The sequence below is a fragment of the Oncorhynchus keta genome, chromosome 2, assembly GCF_023373465.1.
Source record: "Oncorhynchus keta strain PuntledgeMale-10-30-2019 chromosome 2, Oket_V2, whole genome shotgun sequence".
Taxonomy (NCBI): Eukaryota; Metazoa; Chordata; class Actinopteri; order Salmoniformes; family Salmonidae; genus Oncorhynchus; species Oncorhynchus keta.
The window spans coordinates 31,240,406-31,266,729 of NC_068422.1; the positions used below are offsets into that span (position 1 = coordinate 31,240,406).

At 41.8% G+C, this 26,324-nt stretch overlaps 2 protein-coding genes across 2 annotated transcripts; one reads left to right on the forward strand and one right to left on the reverse strand.

Annotated features, from left to right (window-relative positions):
* The first annotated feature begins 424 nt into the window (after positions 1–424).
* Positions 425–5,099, forward strand: LOC118399282 (F-box only protein 5-like). Its single transcript, XM_035795237.2, has 5 exons — positions 425–583; positions 1,436–2,094; positions 2,205–2,295; positions 4,056–4,253; positions 4,439–5,099. Exons 2-5 carry the CDS (start codon positions 1,463–1,465, stop codon positions 4,694–4,696), a joined length of 1,179 nt encoding a protein of 392 aa, XP_035651130.1. The 5' UTR covers positions 425–583; positions 1,436–1,462; the 3' UTR covers positions 4,697–5,099.
* Positions 5,100–19,801: 14,702 nt separating this feature from the next.
* LOC118361655 (VIP peptides-like) lies at positions 19,802–23,575 on the reverse strand. The gene is made up of 6 exons (XM_035741768.2): positions 23,431–23,575; positions 22,816–22,920; positions 22,083–22,187; positions 21,554–21,685; positions 21,316–21,418; positions 19,802–20,827 (listed from the first exon to the last, which is right to left on the reverse strand). Coding segments are annotated over exons 1-6 (456 nt in total). The 5' UTR covers positions 23,433–23,575; the 3' UTR covers positions 19,802–20,818.
* Positions 23,576–26,324: the final 2,749 nt, after the last annotated feature.

The following is a 26,324-nucleotide window of genomic DNA, read 5'->3' on the forward strand; positions in this document are numbered from 1 at the left end:
TTCACGTCTTAAAGTAATGATTGACTGTCGTTTCTCTTTATTAATTTGAGCTATTCTTGGACTTGGTCTTTTACCAAATAGGGATATCTTCTGTATACTTTTTTGATTACTTCATGATTCCATATGTGTTATTTAATTGTTTTGATGTCTTCACTGTTATTCTACAATGTAGCATGAGTAGGTGCTCTAAAACCTTTGACCAATAGTGTATTTCTAACAAACAAAACAAAAAACATTGCACCAATATTTTAACGAATCACCTCTACCTCGGTGTATTTCTATTGTATTTGCAAAGAAAGATAACTGGTACATGTTTGAAATGGTCGAAAAAAATGTAGTGGAGCTTATGCAGTTTAAGCTCTGACTTTAGACGGCCGTTTGCGCTATTCTGTTCTCCCATTGGTTCCCCGGTTTAAAGGTAACTTCCCTCATTGGTTTGTGACATTTTGGATACGGATTTCAAAGGTGCAGCGAACTGGCGCTTTTTCCATATTTTCCTCATTCAAGCATCAAGAAAGTTTCCGAACCCAGTTTAGCTGCTAATGTCGGTGGCAGACCAGAAATAGGTGAAGTTATCTTAAAGGTATGCAATATTTTTCTTACCTCAATCAACAACTGTGTTGTTAAATTGTTTGCTAGGCTAATAGTTATTACTCATTTCATTTGATTCAGGCTAGTTACGCAACTTTTGACGTTTATTTGAGAACGCACATCCTTCTAGCCATGATGACCCTAGTTTTGTTACAATATTAGCTAGCTAACGCTACTCGCTTGCCTACATAGCTAGTTAGCTGCTTGACTAACTAGCGGTATCTAGCCATACCTGGCCTGGCTATGTCACTGTAGTTATCTAACGTTAGTTAACCGTGTAGGTAACTTAACTAGGCAGTTGTACGATTTGCAATAGTTGGCTAACGACATGTATATTTTTGACGTTATAGTTGCAGATTCTTGTTTTAAGTCCACTTAAGTTAGCGGCTCAAAATTAGACTAGTTAGCATTACCAATGCCATTGGCTATCCTATGAATATAGCTAACGTGATGGTGGAAACGACTATAACTATTAAAATTATTTAATACGTTATGGTACGTTAAATGCTTATTTTGTACTAAATGACTATGCATGAAACGTTAGTTAGCTATTGTGATATCAAAGACCGTAATGCCAAATTAGTTGGCTACCTAGCTATGCTACAAAGTAAATTTGGGGGGAAAAGGAAGGCGCACTATGGAGATATTGCAGCTAGTTAGCAACTTCTTGATAACTAGGTGTATGGTAAATTGGTTTAACGTTAATGTTATGTTTTAGAATTCAGCTATATCGAGTAACTGAGTGGGGCAATACACTGGTTTGAAACTTACATACTGTAGCTAGCCAGTTTGGCGCGTTTTGATTGTGAGATGGAACTGACTAATGACTTCTCTTCTTGCTCAGGGATACAGTTTGTGAAGTCAATGAAAAATGAAGTGTCAGTCCAACAACAATGAACTCCGGTTTGCATGCGACATGGAGAAACATGTCACATACAAGGAGTCAGGCCTCTCAACCTCACCACTCATGGGATGCATCCAATTAGTAGTCAAACAACTATCTCCAGGTCTCACCTCTGCCAACATTTGCCTCAACGATGATGTGCAAGGTGTTCACAATAAGGAGAACAACCAATATGACCGCATCCTTGACGAGGTGAACCTCGGCTGTGAAGCATTCGAGGACAGCGGTTACCTGTCTTTACAGAACAGCCAGATGGAGGACTTTTATAATGTTAATGAACAAGGGGAGTCTCTAGGACTGGAGATATTCTCCCCATGTACTCCAGTTGCTGATTGTCACAAGGCTAAGCACTCTGGCTCTCAACTCCCCATACTGAAGTTTCAACATGCCATCTGCCAAGAACTCACCAATAGCTTCAAGAGGACCCAGAGCTATGACTGGACTGTCATTAGCTGGCTAGCAGAGGACTCTGGCCTTGAAAGGGTTATTGGTGGGAACATGGGCCTTGAGTGTATGGATGTTTTAAAAGCTCTGCAGGAGAGGGACATGAAGCACATCCTAACCAGGATCCTGTGTCTTCTTGATGTTGACTTGATAAGGTAAACATTTGACCTTTACTGCTCTTATGATTTTATATAGAGATCTTTCAACGTGAAAGTGGTTTTGTACTCTTATCATATATTCATGGTTGTTTTTGTTTTCTTCACAGCTGTAGAAAAGTGAGCAAGAGCTGGAGAAAAATAATCTGCCAAGACAAGTCTGCACTCCGTAAATGTGACCAAGCTGAACAGAGACTACAGGTAAGTGCTAACATTTTAAATGGATGTCATGTATATCATGTAGAGGTCGACCGATTATGATTTTAACGCTGATACAGATTATTGGAGGACAACTTTAAAAAATATATATATTTGTAATAATGACAATTGCAATAATACTGCATGAACACTTATTTTAACTTTATATAATATATCAAAAAAATCTATTTAGTTTCAAATAAATAATGAAACATTTTCAATTTGGTTTAAATAATGCAATAAACAAAGTGTTGGAGAAAGTAAAAGTGAAATATGTGCCATGTAAAAAAAAAAAAGCTACGGTTTAGATTCCTTGCTCAGAACATGCGAAAGCTGGTGGTTCCTTTTATTGACATGAGTCTTCAATGTTCCCATGTAAGAAGTTTTAGGTTGTAGTTATTATAGGACTATTTCTCTCTATACCATTTGTATTTCATATACCTTTGACTATTGGATGTTTAGTATTGCCAGCCTTCTCTCGGGAGTTGATAGGCTTGAAGTCATAAACAGTGCAGTGCTTGAATCACAGCGAAGAGCTGCTGGCAAATGCAGGAAAGTGCTGTTTGAATGAATGCTTCAAACGAGCCTGCTGCTGCCTACCACTGCTCAGTCAGACTGCTCTATCAAATCATAGACTTAACAAAACGTTTATTCTTTCAGTGAAATACGGAACCATTCCGTATTTTATCTAACGGGTGGCATCCCTAAGTCTAAATATTGCTGTTACATTGCACAACCTATGTCATGATTATGTAAAATTCTGGCAAATTAATTACGGTCTTTGTTAGAAAGAACTGGTCTTCACACAGTTCGCAACGAGTGAAGCGGCCCCAAACTGCTGCATATACCCCGACTGCTTGCACGGAACGCAAGAGAAGTGACACAATTTCCCTAGTTGAAAGAAATTCATGGTAGCAATATGAACTAAATACACAGTTTTAAAAAAATATATACTTGTGTATTGATTTTAAGAAAGACATTGATGTTTATCGTTAGGTACACTGGTGCAACGACAGTGCTTTTTTTTTGCGAATGCGCTTGTTGAACCACCTGTTTGGCAAAGTAGGCTGTGACTCAATGACAAATTAACAGGCACCGCATCGATTATATGCAACGCAGGACAAACTAGATAAACTAGTACTATTATCAACCATGTGTAGTTAACTAGTGATTATGTTAAGGTTTGTTTTTTATAAGATGCGTTTAATGGTAGCTAACACCTTACTGTGGCTCCTTGCTGCACTTGCATCAGGTAGTCAGGATCGCACCACAACCACACCACTGCAAACACATACTCTTGTACAGATTCCCAGAGGGAATGTAGCTCAGTTGGTAGAGCATGACGCTTGTAACGCCAGGGTAGTGGGTTCGATTCCCGGGACCACCCATACGTAGAATGTATGCACACGTCGCTTTGGATAAAAGCGTCTGCTAAATGGCATTTATTATTATTATTATTAGTCAGCCTGCCACGCAGTCTTCTCGTGGAGTGCAATGTAATCGGCCATAATCGGTGTCCAAAAAGGCAGATTACCGACTTATGACAACTTGAATTCCGATTAATCAGTCGACCTCTAATATCAGGTATCATTGCTTTCAATTCACATTGACGGTTTTGCAGGGGCTCCCAACTTTGCTGATATGTTTGATATTTACATTTATTTAGAGGCCCTTTGCAGTACTTCAATCTTAATTGCCTAACCATAGGGTAATCCCCTGCATGAGTATTGTATGCTAAATAGCAATGTCCTTTTTTGTTATAGGACTCAAGAATCCCCGTAGGACTGGAGAATGTGGATTTTTTGACGAGAGACACCACCCTTTCCAGGGTTGTAATGTCCTGTATGCAGAGAGTAGCTTCAATCCCTATCCAGAAGTCTACCAAGAGGATGCTCTCCCAGAGAGCATGCACGCAGGCGCCATACTGCTCCCACCAATCTCGCTTCAGAGAATACCAAGAGGTGAGGGTTCCTCTATTCACTTTGCATATGAAGGTTCAGAGGACATGATGGTGCTCAGTGTGTGTGTGTGTACTTGGGTTGGTCACCTTCCAATCAGTTCCAAAAAAGTAATTGACATTATCTTCATGTTACATATTGTGAGTTATACTCTGTAGCCTTATACATTGTTTGGTTGTGTTCTCTAGGCTGCCAGTTCGCTGAAGCAGCACGAGTCGCTGAAGCCCTGTAAGCGCTGCGGCTCTCCAGCCAAGCACAATGCAGACGCAATGAGGGCCACCTGTACCCGCTTTAGTTGTGCCTTTGACTTCTGCACCCAGTGCCAGGGCCCCTTCCACGGCTCCTCCACCTGCTGCACCCGGCTGACATGGCGGCCTAGCAGCTCCACAGCCACGCCCATCCTCATTGGCAGCGCTCGCAGCAAGAGGAACGTCAGGCGCCTGTGAGATGAACGCAGCCTGGGATAAGACTCAATCGCTCACCTTTTAAAACTAACATAATTTTTATGGAATATTTGTTTTATTCATAGCCCTTTTAGCCCTCTACCGCCTCCGCCGAAGACCAAAGGTATCTTGGCTATTGGAATACTCTGCATTAAGAGTAGACTGTATTGAGGCAATCAAGTGATTCCAGTTGTCTGACAATGTCGTCAGAAAGCGACAATCGTACTGCAAGCCCAAAAAAAGAACATCCCACTGGATGCAAATACATTTTTCCAAGACTTGTATTTTTCTTAATGAAATGTCCTTGTCCTTGTCGTATATTTGTACATATTTTAAATGTGAGAAATGTAAATATTTATATTGTTTAAATAAATGTCTCTTGGGATTTAAGAACGGATCTTTTATTTTTCAAGGCCACATACTAACAGAAACCTTGTAATACGCACCAACTTTCTTTCAGAATTTATCAAGAAGAACACATGTTACAATGCCAGTAGGGGTATGTAAGCTACATCATACTTCCAGGGTCTTGACAATTATATCTTAATTTGTGAAAACACAGCTGTTTAAAAAAATATATATGTATACAATATATTTGTGTATTAGTTTACTTCTGCCAGATACTTAAGTTATTGTATTGAAGACCATTGCTATGTATTTGTCCATTGAAGACTATTCCAAAAGCCTACAAAAGTTCAAAAACTACAAAGCTACTTCCTGGAAAATGACATCACTGTCATAGCCTGTTTGCCACTTGCTTCAAAAGCTTTAACAACTAGTGAAACTAAGCCATTCAGCCATTAGATGGTGCCATAGTGTAGCTCTAAAAACCTCCTGGCTCACTATCTGGAAAGATTAATGAATTTAGAAGACCACATATAGCTGAAAACAGCCAGTATTTCTGCACACTTAATTGTGTTTTAATGATTCACGCTTATAATACCGGTATTTTCCAATAACAAAATTGCATTCAATGTGTAGGCTTATCTGAAAAATAAGGTCTTCTACAGCTGGATGATTCAGTTCAGTGACGGAGTAGCTTGAGGTCGACGGTACAGCCAGGGAGGGAGAAACAGTCCGCTAGGCAGGCCCATAGCTCTACATCAGGCACCTCCGTTTCTGTCCTCTGTAGGAAGGCTGGAACAGATCCACCACCGAAAGTGTAGCACCCACCCAACTATTAGGGGCATTTCAATTCATAATTGTGATTGTTATTTAACTAGGCAAGTCAGTTAGATCGAATTCTTACTTACAATGAATGATGTCCTACCCTGGCCAGACCTGGACGATGCTGGGCCAATTGTGCACCCGGCCTATGGGACTCCCAATCACAGCCAGATGTGATACAGCCTGGATTTGAACAAGGTACTGTAGTGATTCCTCTTGCACCAAGATGCAGTGCCTTAGACCACTGCACCACTCAGGATATGTAACATGTTCAATTAAAATGTCTGGGTAGTACAGTTTCTCCACAGTCTGACTGTGAAATTGGTTTCATAGGCTCTATTTCCTGGTTGAAATAATCAGTGGTGCACAGAATATTCCTGTGAAATGAGAAGGGACAAGAAACATAATGCGTCATGAAGAGAGGTTGTTTTCTGGGTATGTTTTAGAGGCTCAAACTTAGGTGGTAAGCCTACATATCTTTCAATAGTGATTAGTGATGCCAATCTACATATTTTTTAATGCAGATTAGTGATGCCGAATACAATATGTGACCACATGAAACATGCTTTCTGTGCATTAAAAGCATTTTGCTGTCATTTACACGGGTTGCCATTGTTTTTCTCCTGCAGATCCAAAACATGTGTTTTTTCCAATTAGCCTCTCCCTCAGTGTGCGTCTGCCCCTTCCATCAGTGTCTGGCCACAGTTGTGTTAGCTCCCTCTGTGCACCTCTGTCCTGGGGCTGCACTCTTTAGCTGCCTGCTACACAAAATGTCAATGTCCAGTTGACTGTTCTATCACTGTCCCTAAATGGCCTGCCAGCTGTGGTTGCTATTTTTGTCACTTCCCCCTCCTGCTCTGTGCAACGACAACAGTGGAGGAACTAAATGTAGCACTCCCACCTCTCAACCGCCCCCTGCTTATTTCTTCCACTAATTGTTTGGAGGGTATGGGCAAAGGAAAAAAAATATTTCATATATGTAGAGTATACAAACAAGAAAATAAGATGCCCAAGGTTACCACTGTATCTGTTTGCTATAAGTCAAACATGGCTGTTGATTGGGATTTTCTGATTATGTTTACTCTTTCTCACATATACAGATGCATTCTTATTTTAATCTAGATAGTTTCTTAATGTGAGTAAAGCCATGCAAATTGAATTAAATGTTTAACGGATGCCCCAAATGCCATCATCTTTCAGGACACTGCATTTGAGTGCGTATGTATCAGATGGCCTTTTTGCTCTCAGTACACCAGATAATTGATCTCTTAGCTGCCCTTTCCAGGGCAGAGAACCATATGGGTCTTTCATTACTCTGATTTATTGAACTCCAGCGACACTGGGACACTTCTCCAAATGAAAGCTCATAATTGAAGTAATTAGACTTTCACACAATCAGGTGTTTTCCTATCGTTTACCATCCCTGTTTACGTCAACAGTGGAATTGTGTATGAGTCATACAAGGCTTGTAACTAGTAACTACAGTAACTTACTTTCACTGATCTGATTCGGACAATTTTCTGATATTAGCCTTTTTTCTGCCACAACAAAACAGACAATTTCCATGATTGTGTTTGTCAACATCTGCAGCAAGAGTCTTATGTACCAGCAATACTTTCCCTGTTTCCACAAAGATGCATAGGTAGATACAGTGCCTTGCGAAAGTATTCGGCCCCCTTGAACTTTGCGACCTTTTGCCACATTTCAGGCTTCAAACATAAAGATATAAAACTGTATTTTTTGTGAAGAATCAACAACAAGTGGGACACAATCATGAAGTGGAACGACATTTATTGGATATTTAAAAAAAAATTAACAAATCAAAAACTGAAAAATTGGGCATGCAAAATTATTCAGCCCCCTTAAGTTAATACTTTGTTGCGCCACCTTTTGCTGCGATTACTGCTGTAAGTCGCTTGGGGTATGTCTCTATCAGTTTTGCACATCGAGAGACTGACATTTGTTCCCATTCCTCCTTGCAAGACAGCTCGAGCTCAGTGAGGTTGGATGGAGAGCATTTGTGAACAGCAGTTTTCAGTTCTTTCCACAGATTCTCGATTGGATTCAGGTCTGGACTTTGACTTGGCCATTCTAACAGCTGGATATATTTATTTTTGAACCATTCCATTGTAGATTTTGCTTTATGTTTTGGATCATTGTCTTGTTGGAAGACAAATCTCCATCCCAGTCTCAGGTCTTTTGCAGACTCCATCAGGTTTTCTTCCAGAATGGTCCTGTATTTGGCTCCATCCATCTTCCCATCAATTTTAACCATCTTCCCTGTCCCTGCTGAAGAAAAGCAGGCCCAAACCATGATGCTGCCACCACCATGTTTGACAGTGGGGATAGGGTGTTCAGGGTGATGAACTGTGTTGCTTTTACGCCAAACATAACGTTTTGCATTGTTGCCAAAAAGTTCAATTTTGGTTTCATCTGACCAGAGCACCTTCTTCCACATGTTTGGTGTGTCTCCCAGGTGGCTTGTGGCAAACTTTAAACAACACTTTTTATGGATATCTTTAAGAAATGGCTTTCTTCTTGCCACTCTTCCATAAAGGCCAGATTTGTGCAATATACGACTGATTTTTGTCCTATGGACAGAGTGTCCCACCTCAGCTGTAGATCTCTGCAGTTCATCCAGAGTGATCATGGGCCTCTTGGCTGCATCTCTGATCAGTCTTCTCCTTGTATGAGCTGAAAGTTTAGAGGGACGGCCAGGTCTTGGTAGATTTGCAGTGGTCTGATACTCCTTCCATTTCAATATTATCGCTTGCACAGTGCTCCTTGGGATGTTTAAAGCTTGGGAAATCTTTTTGTATCCAAATCCGGCTTTAAACTTCTTCACAACAGTATCTCGGACCTGCCTGGTGTGTTCCTTGTTCTTCATGATGCTCTCTGCGCTTTTAACGGACCTCTGAGACTATCACAGTGCAGGTGCATTTATACGGAGACTTGATTACACACAGGTGAATTGTATTTATCATCATTAGTCATTTAGGTCAACATTGGATCATTCAGAGATCCTCACTGAACTTCTGGAAAGAGTTTGCTGCACTGAAAGTAAAGGGGCTGAATAATTTTGCACGCCCAATTTTTCAGTTTTTGATTTGTTAAAAAAGTTTGAAATATCCAATAAATGTCGTTCCACTTCATGATTGTGTCCCACTTGTTGTTGATTCTTCACAAAAAAATACAGTTTTATATCTTTATGTTTGAAGCCTGAAATGTGGAAAAAGGTTGCAAAGTTCAAGGGGGCCGAATACTTTCGCAAGGCACTGTACACTATAGATACACTACATACAGTACATACAAGTATGTGTTGACTCCTTCAAATAAGTCGATTTGGCTATTTCAGCCACACCTGTTGCTGACAGGTGTATACAATCGAGCACACAGCCATGCAATCTCCATAGACAAACATTGGCAGTAGAATGGACTTACTGAAGAGCTCAGTGACATTGGATGCCACCTTTCCAACAAGTCAGTTCGTAAAATTTCTACCCTGTTAGAGCTGCCCCGGATAACTGGAAGTGATGTTATTGTGAAGTGGAAATGTCCAGGAGCACAAATGGCTCAGCCACGAAGTGGTAGGCCACACAAGCACACAGAACAGGACACCCAAGTGCTGAAGTGCGTAGTGCGTAAAAATCATCTATCCTCGGTTGCAACACTCACGAATGAGTTCCAAACTGCCTCTGGAAGCAACGTCAGCACAATAACTGTTTGTCTGGAGCTTAACGGGTTTCCATGGCCGAGCAGCCGCACACAAGCCTAAGATCATCATGCGCAATGCCAAGCGTCATCTGGAATGGTGTAAAGCTCGCTGCCATTGGACTCTGGAGCAGTGGCAACGCGTTCTCTGAAGTGATGAATCACGCTTCATCATCTGCCAGTCGGACGAATCTGGGTTTGGAGGATACCAGGAAAATGCTACCTGCCCCAATGCATAGTGCTAACTGTAAAGTTTGGTGGAGGAGGAATAATGGTCTGGGGCTGTTTTTAATGATTCGGGCTAGGCCCCTTATTCCCAATGAAGGGAAATCTTAACACTACAACATACAATTACATTTTAAATTATTCTGTGGTTCCAACTTTGTCGCAATAGTTTGGGGAACGCCCTTTCCTGTTTCAGCATGACAATGCCCTTGTGCACGAAGTGAGGTCAATACAGAAATGGTTTGTCTAGATCGGTGTGGAAGAACTTGACTGGCCTGCACAGAGCCCTAACCTCAATCCCATCGAACACCTTTGGGATTAATTGGAACGCCGACTGCGAGCCAGGCCTAATCGCCCAACATCAGTGCCCAACCTCACTAATGCTCTTGTGGCTGAATGGAATAAGTCAATATAGCAATATTCAAACATCTAGTGGAAAGCCTTCCCAGAAGAGTGTTGTTATAGCAGCAAAGGGGGGACCAACTTCATTTGGGCACCTTTACTACACAGAACCCTACTAATCCATCACGGTTGGTCTGCCGACGGAACCGTACGAGGAGGCTCTGCACGAGGAGGTTAAAACAGACTTCTTCCTTCGCGACGTACCTCTAAGACCCTTCTGCTAGCTGCTAGCCCCGGCCTGCTAGCTGTCTGAATCGCCATGTCTCCAGCCAGCTTAACGATTCACTGGACCCCTATGATCACTTGGCTACGCATGCCTCTCCCTAATGTCAATATGCCTTGTCCATTGCTGTTCTGATTAGTGAATATTGTCTTATTTCACTGTAGAGCCTCTAGCCCTGCTCAATATGCCTTAGCTTACCGTTCAGTTCCACCTCCCACACATGTGGTGACATCACCTGGTTTAAATTATGTTTCTAGAGACAATTTCATCGTCACTCTATGCCTAGGTTTACCTCCACTGTATTCACATCCTACCATACCTTTGTCTATACAGTATGCCTTGAATCTATTATATCACACACAGAAACCTGCTCCTTTTACTCTCTGTTCTGAATGTACTAGACGACCAGTTCTTATAGCCTTTAGCCGTACCCTTATCCTACTCCTCCTCTGTTCCTCTGGTGATGTAGAGGTTAATCGAGGCCCAGCAATGCCTAGCTCCACTCCCAATCCCCAGGCGCTCTCATTTGTTGACTTCTGTAACCGCAAAAGCCTTGGTTTCATGCATATTAACATTAGAAGCCTCCTCCCCAAGTTTGTTTTATTCACTGCCTTAGCACACTCTGCCAACCCAGATGTCCTAGCCGTGTCTGAATCCTGGTTTAGGAAGACCACCAAAAACCCTGAAATTTCCATCCCTAACTATAACATTTTCCGACAAGATAGAACTGCCAAAGGGGGCGGAATGGCAATCTACTACAGAGATAGTCTGCAGAGTTCTGTCATACTATCCAGGTCTGTACCCAAACAATTCAAACTTCTACTTCTAAATATCCACCTTTCCAGAAACAAATCTCTCACTGTTGCCGCTTGCTATAGACCACCCTCTGCCCCCAGCTGTGCCCTGGACACCATATGTGAATTGATTGCCCCCCATCTATCTTCAGAGCTCGTGCTGCTAGGAGACCTAAACTGGTACATGCTTAACACCCCAGCCATCCTACAATCTAAGCTTGATGCCCTCAATCTCACACAAATTATCAATGAACCTACCAGGTACAACCCCAAATCCGTCAACACGGGCACCCTCATAGATATCATCCTAACCAACTTGCCCTCCAAATACACCTCTGCTGTCTTCAACCAAGATCTCAGCGATCACTGCCTCGTTGCCTGCATCCGTAATGGGTCTGCAGTCAAACGACCACCCCTCTTCACTGTCAAACGCTCCCGAAAGCACTTCAGCGAGCAGGCCTTTCTAATTGACCTGGCCCGGGTATCCTGGAAGGATATTGACATCATCCTGTCAGTAGAGGATGCCTGGTTATTCTTTAAAAGTGCCTTCCTCACCATCTTAAATAAGCATGCCCCATTTAAAAAAATGTAGAACCAGGAAAATATATAGCCCTTGGTTCACTCCAGACCTGACTGCCCTTGACCAGCACTAAAACATCCTGTTGCGTACTGCATTAGCATCAAATGGCCCCTGTGATATGTAACTTTTCAGAGAAGTTAGGAACCAATATACACAAGCAGTTAGGAAAGCTAAGGCTAACTTCTTCAAACAGAAGTTTGCATCCTGTAGCACAAACTCAAAGAAGTTCTGGGACACTGTAAATCCATGGAGAGTAATAGCACCTCCTCCCAGCTGCCCACTGCACTGAGGCTAGGAAACACTGTCACCACCGATAATTCCACGATAATTGAGAATTTCAATAAGCATTTTTCTATGGCTGGCCGTGCATTCCACCTGGCTACCGCTACTCCGGTCAACTGCCCTGCACCCCCCACAGCAACTCGCCCAAGCCTCCCCATTTCTCCTTCACCCAAATCCAGATAGCTGATGTACTGAAAGAGCTGCAAAATCTGAAGGTGCTATTATCTGCCAAAATTGTTGCAACCCCTATTACTAGCCTGTTCAACCTCTCTTTTGTATCGTCTGAGATCCCCAAAGATTGGAAAGCTGCTGCGGTCATCCCCCTCTTCAAAGGGGGAGACACTCTAGACCCAAACTGCTACAGACCTATACATACCCTGCCTTTCTAAGGTCTTTGAAAGCCAAGTTAACAAACAGACCACTTTGAATCCCACCGTACCTTCTCCGCTATGCAATCTGGCTTCCGAGCTGGTCATGGGTGCACTTCAGCCACGCTCAAGGTCCTAAACGATATCATAACTGCCATCGATAAGAGACAATACCGTGCAGCCGTATTCATTGACCTGGCCAAGGCTTTCGACTCTGTTAATCACCACATTCTTATCGGCAGACTCAACAGCCTTGGTTTCTCAAATGACTGCCTCGCCTGGTTCACCAACTACTTCTCTGATAGAGTTCAGTGTGTCAAATCGGAGGGCCTGTTGTCCGGACCACTGGCAGTCTCTATGGGGGTGTCACAGGATTTAATTATCGGGCCGACTCTCTTCTCTGTATACATCAATGATGTCACTCTTGCTGCTGGTGACTCTCTGATCCATCTCTACACTGACGACACCATTCGGTATACTTCTGGCCCTTCTTTGGACACTGTGCTAACTAACCTCCAGACGAGCTTCAATGCCATACAACTCTCCTTCCGTGGCCTCCAACTGCTCTTAAATGCAAGTAAAACTCAATGCATGCTCTTCAACCGATCGCTAACTGCACCTGCCCGCCTGTCCAGCATCACTACTCTGGACGGTTCTGTCCTAGAATATGTGGACAACTACAATAACAAATACTTAGGTGTCTGGTTAGACTGTAAACTCTCCTTCCAGACCCACATTAAGCATCTCCAATCCAAAATTAAATCTAGAATCGGCTTCCTATTTCGCAACAAAGCATCCTTCACTCATGCTGCCAAACATACTCTCGTAAAACTGACTATCCTACCAATCCTCGACTTTGGTGATGTCATTTACAAAATAGCCTTCAACACTCTAAACAAATTGGATGTGGTCTATCACAGTGCCACCCATTTTGTCACCAAATCCCCATTTACTACCCACCACTGCGACCTGTACGCTCTCGTTGGCTGGCCCTTGCTTCATACTCGTCGCAAAACCTTCTAGCTCCAGTGTTTAATTGCTATATTGTAATTACCTCGCCACTATGGCCTATTTTATTGCCTTACCTCCCTTATCCTGTCTAGGACTGGGGTTCTGCAAAAATCATGTAGTAACCAAAAAAGTGTTCAACAAATCAAAATATATTTTATATTTGAGATCCTTCAAAGTAGCCACACTTTGCCTTGAAGACAACTTTACACACTCTTGGCAGTCTCTCAACCAGCTTCATGAGGAAGTCACCTGGAATGCATTTATATTATCTTACCTCATTTGCACACACTGTATATATACTTTTTTCTACTGTATGTTTGTTTGTTCCATGTGTTACAAACTGCTTTGCTTTATCTTGGCCAGGTCGCAGTTGTAAATGAGAACTTGTTCTCAACTATCCTACCTGGTTAAATAAAGGTTAAACAAATAAAAAATAAATGAACGCCCATGATTTTGGAATTAGATGTTCGACGAGCATGTTTTCACATACATTTGGCCATGTAGTGTATGATGTGTGTGTCAGACTTTCAAGTTTGCCTTATAGAGCAATTTGACAGTCTGGAACCCAGCACCCAGAGACAACAGCCTATACAATTAGCCTGAAGAACAGTTTCATGGGGAATTCTAAACATTTAGAGGAATTCTAAACATGTTCCTCTGTAGTGTGGCTGAGGGGGCATTGTGATCTACAGATCTTCCACTCTACTAGAACATTGGGGTAATGCTGACTGTTTGGGTAATTTCGCTAGCCTGACAACCCATTGTAAGGGTTTTCCTGTGGTGAAGGAGAAGCGGACCAAAATGCAGCGTGGTGATTATTCATGTTCTTTAATAAAGGAACTAGACATGAAATAACTAACAAAACAATAAATGTGCGAAAACCTAAACAGTCCTATCTGGTGCAAACACAGAGACAGGAACCATCACCCACAAAACCCAACAGGCTACATAAATATGGTTCCCAATCAGAGACAATGACTAACACCTGCCTCTGATTGAGAACCATATCAGGCCAAACATAGAAATAGACAAACTAGACATGTAACATAGAATGCCCACTCAGATCACATCCTGACCAACCAAAACATAGAAACATACAAAGCAAACTATGGTCAGGGTGTGACAGTACCCCCAAGGTGCGGACTCCGGCTGCAAAACCTGAACCTTTTGGGGAGGGTCTGGGTGGGCATTTGTCCGCGGTGGCGGCTCTGGTGCTGGACGTGGCCCCCACTTCCCCATAGTCTTAGTCCCCCACCTTGTCCGCTTCCGTGGCCTCCTAACCACGGCGACCCTACTTAATGACCCCACTGGACTGAGGGGCAGCTGCTCGGGACAGAGGGGCAGCCGCTCGGGACAGAGGGGCAGCCGCTCGGGACAGAGGGGCTCCGGCGCCGCTGGGCTGAGGGGCTCCGGCGCCGCTGGGCTGAGGGGCTCCGGCGCCGCTGGGCTGAGGGGCTCCGGCGCCGCTGGGCTGAGGGGTTCCGGCGCCGCTGGGCTGAGGGGCTCCGGAAGCTCTCCTCTGTGAGAGGAAATCCCTTATCACACTTGTAGGCGATGTCATGGCGTTGCCTAGCAAAAATCATGCTGTAGAAACACGTCATCGGATCTAACGTTCATCTCGCGCCGAAAGCCACTCCTGCGATATAAGGTAGTTTTTATGAAAATGAAAACGCGTCAGTTTGTCACTTTCACGAGGTTGGAGTAATAACATGTTAAACTGCTTAAGACGTTGTCTCGAATCTAGGTTGTGCCTTCAGATTTTGAGAAAATGAACAACTAAGGAAGAACCTTTCACTCTCTCATTGACTTCTCAAACCGTCGGGGTTTGGTCTGTTTCCCAGCATTCCCGGAGGTCTTGTGGTGTTGCAACTTTGGGTTTAGAAACGCTGTAATCACGTCATCGGCATTCATCAAACTCTGTGCTTTCATACTCTGTTTAGAGATGGTCCAGTTGTTGATTCATTTGTTTTGTACAACGCCTCTCATTTAGGCAACCATTTAGCTACCTTTCTCTATTCTCTGCTTCTCTCTCAACCTCATATGTCTCAGAATGTGATGGTGAAACGCACACATCATTAATCACACACAGTGGTTGGTGCGCATGTACGGACACAACTTGCCGGTTGGTGTATGATGGAGCTTTGGACGGTGTGACACTGATAAGGAGTGACTGACACCTGTCGCCCGGCCATATGTCACACAGCCAAAGGTCGATCCCATTACACGCTGTCACAAACATTATGTGGCAACACCGCTAGGCAAGAAACAGGAAGTGGGGTGGCCAGGAAGAAGTACTATCCCCCCTTGAAATCAGCAACCCCCCCTCCCTTCCCCTGAGTCAAGACTGAATCACCACACACTGACCGTATCATTAGAGTGTAAAACTGGTGTAGGAAGAGTGGCCCAACATTCAGCTAAGTAATTACCAAGATATGTTGCGAGCATTCGAAGGGTACACTTATCAGGATGCCAGTCACATTGCGACTGAATATTTGCTTTCCCACATTGAGAAAGAAGTGGTTGGAGGGCTAGGTGGAAAGGCATAGGTACATACTGTAGACGCAGGGGCATACACACACTATCCATTTGTCCATATCTGTAAGGATGGGTCGCTTTAGTGGTAGTTCCAATTACTGCCCGGAGCCAGTGAGAGCAGTCAGTTAGAGCTCAGAGTAAAAATGCTGGACCTGACCGTGCTTGAGCCTCTCTATTTTTACACCCAGGGGGCCTGCAGGGGCCATTAAGATCAACTGTAATGAGAGTTAATGAGTCTGGCCTCCACAAGGCAGAGAATAATGACATATCATTCGCTTTACACTGGGGAGTGGACACAAAAACACACATATGCACCGGCCAGTGGTGGCTGGTGACACTTTAAATGGGGAGGATGGAGTTCATAGTAATGGCTGGAACGGAATAAATGAAATAATCTCAAACACATTAAACACCTGGTTTCCATGTGTTTGATACCATTCAATTTACTCTACTCCATTCATTATTATGACCCGTCCTTCCCTCACCAGCCTCCTCTGGTGCAGACACGCATACACACACACATTATTTTACTTATTGGGGATTGATTGAATAGGGCACTAAGGTTGACCACCCGATTCAACTGAAAATGTTTTTGTCTTTGTTTGCTGTCCTTAGTCACCGCCATGGAGTTTTGCTTCACCCCAAGCACCGTAACGACGGGAATATGATGTGACAAATTGAGATGCATGGAGCCCACAAGAAACTTTATCAGTGTAAAGTGTTTTTGTTTGCCCTGCCTTCAGAGAACATGGTTGTTGGTGATACTGAAAGATGATGGAATACAAAACCAACCAGTGCACAGCACTACTGTATTTGATTTATAAGGACATTTAATAATCACAAAAGATAGGTATTGTCAGATTGTGCTTGAAACAGGTGCATGGTTACCATAGCAACGTGGTGAGAGGATAGTTTTGATAATGTGTTGGTCAAAGGAATCATCATGTGATTGTTTTCCATATCTACAATATGTGGATCCCTGTACATACTGTTAGAATTGTTGTTTCCTGGTAATTAAAAGCTTTGACATAGATGCAACTTGACAGTGATTTGAATGTATTTTCTCATTTTAGATCCCACATATGTCCCTGCTAATAATGTCATTTAATTTGGAACCCCCCTCCCAGCGTATTGCTTATGACATTTATGAGTCAAATATCCTGTGCCATTTCGACACTTGTAAACACACTGAGTCATGACTTTCGTGGCACGTTTTCACACTGGCTTCGATGATTCCAACACAGTGAGTAGTCATCCCAAAATAATGTAGTAAATGTGATTGTGTTTTTTGTTCATATGAGTTAAGAATTGAACATCACCATGTAAGAGGGTCAGTGAAAACTTTTTTACTTTTCGATGAAGAAAGCACATTCTATTCAAAGAGGTAGGATAGTAGGTCTTATACCTGCCAGAAACTATACAGTGAACTAAGCATTGTACAATTAAGCAATAAGGCACGAGGGGATATGGTATATGGCCAATATACCATGGCTAAGGGATGTTCTTATGCACAACGCAACGCACGCCCTTAGCCGTGGTATATTGGCCATATACCATAAACCCCCGAGTTGCCTTATTGCTATACTAAAATGGTTAATAACGTAATTGGAGCAGTAAAAATAAATGTTTTGTCATACTCATGGTATATGGTCTGATATACCATGGCTGTCAGCCAATTAGCATTCAGGGCTTGAACCACCCAGTTTATAATACATTATAGTCAATGACATGGTATTGTTTACAGTCCTTTTCACACCCATGATTACACTTAGCTGGTTAGGAGGCCGAGGAGGCCATCAAAATAGCCCTGGCGGCTGGCACAGATTACGATAGTGATTCTACACAGGTTAACATACAGTGAGATGGACACACTACCGTACCATATGTAGCCTACACTGTATACATGCTGAGGCCAATGCATATTACAAAAACAATTTTACCTTGATCAATATGCTTACTATGTATCTGTAAATAACGACCAAAATACACTGCTCAAAAAAATTAAGGGAACATTTAAACAACACAATGTAACTCCAAGTCAATCACACTTCTGTGAAATCAAACTGTCCATTTAGGAAGCAACACTGATTGACAAATTTCACATGCTGTTGTGCAAATGGAATAGACAACAGGTGGAAATTATAGGCATTTAGCAAGAGACCCCCAATAAAGGAGTGGTTCTGCAGGTGGAGACCACAGACCACTTCTCAGTTCCTATGCTTCCTGGCTGATGTTTTGGTCACTTTTGAATGCTGCCGGTGCTTTCACTCTAGTGGTAGCATGAGACGGAGTCTACAACCCACACAAGTGGCTCAGGTAGTGCAGCTCATCCAGGATGGCACATCAATGCGAGATGTGGCAAGAAGGTTTGCTGTGTCTGTCAGCGTAGTGTCCAGAGCATGGAGGCGCTACCAGGAGACAGGCCAGTACATCAGGAGACATGGAGGAGGGCGTAGGAGGGCAACAACCCAGCAGCAGGACCGTTACCTCCGCCTTTGTGCAAGGAGGAGCACTGCCAGAGCCCTGCAAAATGACCTCCAGCAGGCCACAAATGTGCATGTGTCTGCTCAAACGGTCAGAAACAGACTCCATGAGGGTGGTATGAGGGCCCGATGTCCACAGGTGGGGGTTGTGCTTACAGCCCAACACCGTGCAGGATGTTTTTCATTTGCCAGAGAACACCAAGATTGGCAAATTCGCCACTGGCGCCCTGTGCTCTTCACAGATGAATGCAGGTTCACACTGAGCACATGTGACAGACGTGACAGTCTGGAGACGCCGTGGAGAACGTTCTGCTGCCTGCAACATCCTCCAGCATGACCGGTTTGGTGGTGGGTCAGTCATGGTATGGGGTGGCATTTCTTTGGGGGGCCGCACAGCAGTCCATGTGCACAGCCCTCCATAGGTACCGAGATGAGATCCTCAGACCCCTTGTGAGACCATATGCTGGTGTGGTTGGCCCTGGGTTCCTCCTAATGCAAGACAATGCTAGACCTCATGTGGCTGGAGTGTGTCAGCAGTTCCTGCAAGAGGAAGGCATTAATTCTATGGACTGGCCCGCCCGTTCCCCAGACCTGAATCCAATTGAGCACATCTGGGACATCATGTCTCGCTCCATCCACCAACGCCACGTTGCACCACAGACTGTCCAGGAGTTGGCGGATGCTTTAGTCCAGGTCTGGGAGAAGATCCCTCAGGAGACCATCCGCCACCTCATCAGGAGCATGCCCAGGCGTTGTAGGGAGGTCATACAGGCACGTGGAGGCCACACACACTACTGAGCCTCATTTTGACTTGTTTTAAGGACATTCATCAAAGTTGGATCAGCCTGTAGTGTGGTTTTCCACGTTAATTTGGAGTGTGACTCCAAATCCAGACCTCCATGGGTTGATAAATTTGATTTCCATTGATAATTTTTGTGTGATTTTTTTGTCAGCACATTCAACTATGTCAAGAAAAAAAATATTTAATAAGAATATTTCATTCATTCAGATCTAGGATGTGTTATTTTAGTGTTCCTTTTATTTTTTGGAGCAGTGTATATTTTTAAATAACTATCAAAATATGTCAATGCTTCATAATGCAAATTGGATATGGCCATTGTGATTGAGATTATACTTGTAGAAGTGAGATTAGGGGTGTATACAAATGTCACGTCTGTTCAGGTCCCAATTTCTTTTATATATATATAAATTGCTCCATCAAAAAGTTACATGTAGATGTAAAATCCAAGGCTATTCTTTGTTATTTATGCCAATTGAATCCTTCTATAATGGCAAGAAAAATCACACGTAAAAACAATCGCACAAGTATAGCCTATGTCATTTTATTCACTGAATATATACGGAGTTACATTCATTTAAAAAATGGAACAATAATTCTCACTTTGTGGAAACAATCTTTCTCACAGTCCTCTCATCATTTTGATGATTAGAAGACAGCCTATGACTTATCTATGTCTGTTGAAATAAATTAATGTAAGTGTGTATCTGCAATGCTATTCTTTGTCTCATGTCTTTTGAAGTGAATAAATAAAAAAATTATGATCCCTGCCAACCTTAATTGAGACACAAGGCAGTTGCTTTCAAGTCCTTCTCTATCTTTTGATGATTTGATCTGAAAGCCAATATCATGCTTATTTAGCATGTGTATTGTCATGAAACTGATCATTTCAAATGGTATGAAGTTGATATGCATGAAATCAAATGTAGTAGTCTTTGCTTACCATCTTCATTCAGGTGAGCAGGTCATCAAAGCACATGTTGAGTGCAACTATAAGTTTGTGGTGTAATTTGTCATTTTTTGCAATACTTTTTCACATGAAAAGAGATAATCAACATCAATATTTACTTACAAAATTACTCAGCTTTGAAAAATAAATGGACATCTTTTATTTGGATGCACGGTTTTACATAACTAAATGCTCTAGGTAAGTTTATGCACAAGGTATAGCATTGTTCCACATGGATATAACGTGATTATATGCATCAGTGTCACTCTAAATGTGGTCCTCTACTGTATGAGCTGATTATACTTTATACCAGTATAAAGTTTGTTTTAGGAATGCATTTATTGAACTACCATTTACAGTCCTGGTCAAAGCAAATCTATCTGATCCCAGGTGGACGTATATAGTATTTACTGTTGCCTACATCTTCAGACCAATATTTGTAGTTTCAGTATATCTTGTATACAATGTAAACATTTACTTTATACTGTAGAGACTTGACTTTGAAACATGTCCATTGTTGAAGAACTGAAATATTTGTTTTGGATAGCAAATCGATGAGGTTGACTGATTGAAGTAATCGCACCAGCGGGTCTTCCTCAGAGTGGCTGAAAAAGACAGTTGGAGCAGAGGGAAAGAGTGAGGGAGAGAAGGAGGAAGAGAAAGGTCCAGATAATTGATTATTGATCAGAATAGTGAGAGAATCACAAGTACACGCAACAGAGTTTCAAATCATGGTATGAGAAGACGTGATAAGGGCTTTCATTTAGTAGAAACATCATACTCTACTGCCCATATGTTTTCAACAGCTGAGCTTCTGTAGTAAAATGAAAGTAGCCCTATGGCTATACAGTATGTTCTTAGCAGTACAATGTACTGGAAATGCAGCTACGTTTGTCCACTACAACTCCACTATACAGGTGTCAGGTCTTGCTGTCTCTATGCGTAGCAGTGCGACCACACTGTGTTCCATACCTTCTCTATGCAATGACCACCACAGTAACAACCCAATTGAGATGGCGTTCAACTAAACGTAGAAATGAGAGTGGAGTGAAAGTGAATGGAGGAGGAGGAGGAGGAGAGAGACTGAACCGACCAATTGGAAGTTATTGAGAAGGTGATCTACATCGACGTCATCATAGCTCTCTAGAAACGAGGGCTCACTTCTGGATTCTTCTTGCATGGGAGGGTCTTCTTGACTGAAAAGACAAGAAGGGTACATTTGACTTTCCTCACACTGTGGAGGCACACTGCAAAAATGCACATGCGGACATACACATGCATGCACACTGGCAAACACACAATCCTTTATTGTGCTCTGTACTTGTTCCCACCTTCTCTTTCCTGTCAGAACTGAGTTAAGGTATTTCTTCACAGCCATCTGTTTGCGGAAGCGACTGTAGTTGTCTGTGAAAATGGCATCTGAGTGGCGCTTCACTGGTACCTGGTCCTCCATCATGTCATCACTGTGACAAATTAACCACAACACATTTTAGTCCATCATTTTTGAGACATTTGCTAACCTGTTTTGGCTTTTACTGAACTTATCCAATAAATATTTTTTTTTAACCCAGAAGTAAATCACAATTGTGATGACAAATCTAATACAATTACAACAAATTAGATTATTAACCGTTTTCAAGGCAGATATGCAAATACAACTTTCTTAAGGATAACCTAATTTTTCAAAGAGACTAAAATCACAGAAATAGGCATACAGGAAGACAATTTTGTGGAATATATATTTGTGTCATGCTTCCTGACTCTAAATGTTTTCAATAAACCTGAATGTTCCTGAAAATATGTTATGAATATTATCATACTGCGCGCTAATCTGGAGGAAAAGCATAAACTACAGTCTACCTGACTCGCTTTCCAATCAAGGATTCCAGGTACCGCCGCGCCGACAGCTGTCCAAGAAGTTTGCTGTATCCACTTGTAAAGAGACCGTCTGCGTGTCTCGTCGGTCTGCCAACAGATTAAAACAGTTATTAGTCACACTGTCTAGCATAAATCTGGAAAGATGGTTTCGGAGTAATTTATGGGCAGAGCGTTTCAATAGGCTAATATTGGGGTAAAACAAATATGGGCGTATGTGATTACTCTTAAACAATACCAAAACGACACTAAGTCACCAGGCAGACATGATTTGTATCCTGACATTCAATATTCCATTAGAATAAATTATTATTCATTATTATTCATTACTTTCTTAATCATCCAGAGAACACAATCAATCAATATTCACTTATATGAAAGTAGCCGGTGGAAAAAAATTACATAACATTTCTCAAGACGTAAATGTTATTGTTAGAAAGTACTATTCTAGGATATAGTCGACGAATTAATTGTTGACTGTCTTGTTTATTGATGAACCCAGAGTTAGAATAAGTTAAAACACGTTAACACTATAGCCTATAATGTATTTGTCCATGATGATATACATTCCTATTGATACACATAAAGTTATTGGCCGATAGCCTATAATATAAAAAGTTAGTACATCGTTGCAGTTTTTGAACTCTTTGGCAAAAGTAACTAATGATGCTCTTTTAAACCTTTATGTCCGCATGCTTAATAGCGGTACTATTCCTACCTCATAGATGCATATGGCAAACACTGAGTCCGGGAATATAACACACTGCACAGGGCTATTAGGAAAAGGAGCTGGGAGCCGTTCCGTTGTAACATCGCTTTATACCTGTAAAAAGAGATATGGGTTTCATTCAATAATGTTTCTTTCAGATAGCCTACATTCTTATGGTCAATATGAAAACGACAATAATTCTTAAAATGATTGCCTCGTCATTCGGTACCCAATAATTCTTAAAATGATTGCCTCGTCATTCGGTACGCCTTTATGCACAGAAAAACAAGTTTATCAACACTTTCTATTGTGTTTCCCAGTGCCACCAGAAAACAAACACGTTGAGAATGAAGACAAATGTGCAGTTGCGCCCGTATCCAATTGGTGAGGACTTGTTTTCAACCTTTGAATGAACATTTGTTTATGTGATCAAATGCTATTGCCAATCAAAAATCATTCTTATATTTGAATCAATAACTATTTACAGTTATTAATTTGCTGGAAGATGGATACAATGACAAAAACTTCAGAATATAGAATGTGATGTGAAGCCTAACTGAAAAGAATATCTAACAAATATCATAATTATCAAAAACAAATAGCATCATCTGAAAAAAGTCTTACATTGTCTTTAGTAAATGATCTGCTGTTCCTCTTGGGTACCGGGTGCTGTCCAAGGTCCTGGAATGCTTTGTGTTTGTATCTCCTAGAGAAGTCACTGTTCAGTACCTCAGTTGCTTCTTCGCTGGTCAGCGTCTCTTACTATACCTTCAACCCTTCCCTCGTTTTATACATCTGAATACTTTTCATCAAGCAGGAAGGCAATCAGATTAGATCAGGGTTGATACGTCATATAAGTCCCATTGGGAGTGATGCATTCGTCATTGGCTTGTTGGCATGTTCATTCAAATCAACCTTATGGTAAAATGAGGTTTTGCTCATACAATAATTTCTTATTACATATCATGGGGGTTGACTCATCTTATATTATACACATTTGAAATGGTATAGGCCTAATAGTTATGAATAGGGGGAAACAAAGCACTTAGATACATAAACAGTGAAAATACCTTTTGACATTTGGTAAGCAAAGTAAATATAATGTTATACACAATGTGGACACAGTGGCGATTTCCATCTCCCCAGATTGTATTTCCGGTACATAACTTGAAATTGGTTTATGTCATTTTGTGATATCTTGGACTATAACTCCCTCTGAGTGGTTGTACAGTGTCTGCATGATAGCCATGAAGAATAAAACAATTATTGAAACCATGAATAGTCTTTATCAGTTTCAGCACCTACATCTCCTTCCCTTTCTCCTCTTCTACCTCACCTCTCCACCTCTCCCATCTCATCATCTTTCTAATCTATATCACTCTCTCCTCCTAACCACATTGTCTCTCCCAATATAATGACATTAAACATTGACATTCCTTTACACAATGCAGATAAAAGGCTCAGTTGACACAGATGTCAGATACTCTCATGGAATAACTTTGCACACTTCTATTACACAAGAACCAATCACATCCAAATCCCATCATCCCCTCATTAGGTTGAACTAAGTAAAGATGTGCACAGATGTTCTGATTGGAGAGAGTTTATTGAACAGAGTTTATCCCAGAGGGAATTAATACTATAGATTTTGTGATCTTATTTGTAGTCTGGTAGATGAAAGACCGTATGTATGGCTGTTGTGCTGGAATGTTGGTGGTTCCATGGGAAAATAGATCAATCATGTATATCTCTCAAGGCTCAAGTACTGACAAACGTGTTTCTATAACCCATAATGGTTTTGCGGGTTAACTTTAGTGAAAGGCTTCAGGTTTGAACCACAGTGTTGTACTTCGGCATCTGGATTCAGTATCAGCGTTGTACTCTAGTTTAGCTGTACTGATTCTCAGTGTTGGGTCCTATGTTTGCATCTCATGTCTTCAAGACTGGGTGACATTGTTGAATGCATCTCATATACTCAAGAATGGGTGGCTGTAGCCTTATCTCAACCAGCAGCCTCTGGAAGCCTAATCACAATTGTAATGTAATCATGCCAAACATCAAGTAGATTACGGACAAAGGACTGGGAAACATGCTCATTTAATTGACAGTGATGATTTAAAACAGAGTCTGGAAAGGACCCTGTCATACAGGAAACACATGCATTATTTTGTTGAAATGTGCAGAATTTGCAAGTTCCATTGGATGAGCAAGTTATAGATCCTCATATACTACTGCGTTGCTGAAACCATACCTTTGGTGTTATGATGCACAGACTTTCCTCTCAGTCATCCAGCAATAATGTCAGCATCACGTCACATGAATATGGATAATACATTATGTGAGCTATAAATTGACCCTTTGTCATGCTCCAATACCTAATGGACAGAATACACAACAGAAAACACCTGGCCACGAGTCGGATGCTGGGGAATGCCACAACATGTTAGAGCCTTTTGTGGTTTAGATTATCTAGCCGCTGAATAATGGAGATGTGTTTGTTGCCAAATTGGCACTGACAGACTGTTTTACGGGCCAGGGTCTAATATGACAGGCAGCCACGCCCTCATGGTGAGTCAGTTTTACATAGTTTGCCTGAGGAACTCACTACCCAGTGGATTACTTTATCCCCATTTATGGGTTCCCTCACCAGGGTAAAGGTCCACCTGGATCTTATGAGTAATGGATCCCAAATAGAGGAAATTAGATGGCAAAACTAGGTCCAATAAATCAAGACTGAGGGAGAGGACCTTTCTCAGAGTGAAGACCATGAATGATACATATCATCTTCCCTTTTGCTGGCAAACCAAGGGCAAGTTGAACATGGAAATTGTACATTTACAAACATAGATCATTGGTATGTTCTAAACCGTGTACTGAGTTTTATTTAAATAACAAAATCCACATTTTATTCAAGATCTCGACTTTGCTAAGCTACTGCATTTGAGAAAATATTGAATTTAGGCAATAAAAAACAATAACTTTGAGCCCTGATGGACCCAAATAAAACACACTGTGGGCTGATGGTACACCTTATTTTGGGCCCATGGAGGACCTGTAATCATGGTCCTGTTTTAGGCTGAAATCCATGCAATGGATCAATTAAGCAAAGTTCTTCTTCATTGCATCCCAACTAATTCTGTAAATACATTTGTGTCTCAAGCCATATGGAAAACATTATGACCAGTAATGGTCTCCGTGCTTCATTAGTCCAGTAATGAAAGCCACAAACCACCCTACAACACTCCTGGGACCACCAGTCATCAGATCCAATCACATTACAGCTTTGCCTCTCTGCACTGCTCTCGGAGGTAGAGCCATGCTTTACATTTCCTTCAATACTAACAAGATAGATAGTGAATTTAACTCTCTGAGGAGTTGGCTCTCTGGATATCATCTACATTGTATATAGTGCATTTGTAAAGTATTCAGACCTTCCCTTTTTCCACATTTTGTTACGTTATAGCCTTATTCAAAAATGTATTAAATAAAAATGTTCCTCATTAATCTACACACAATAC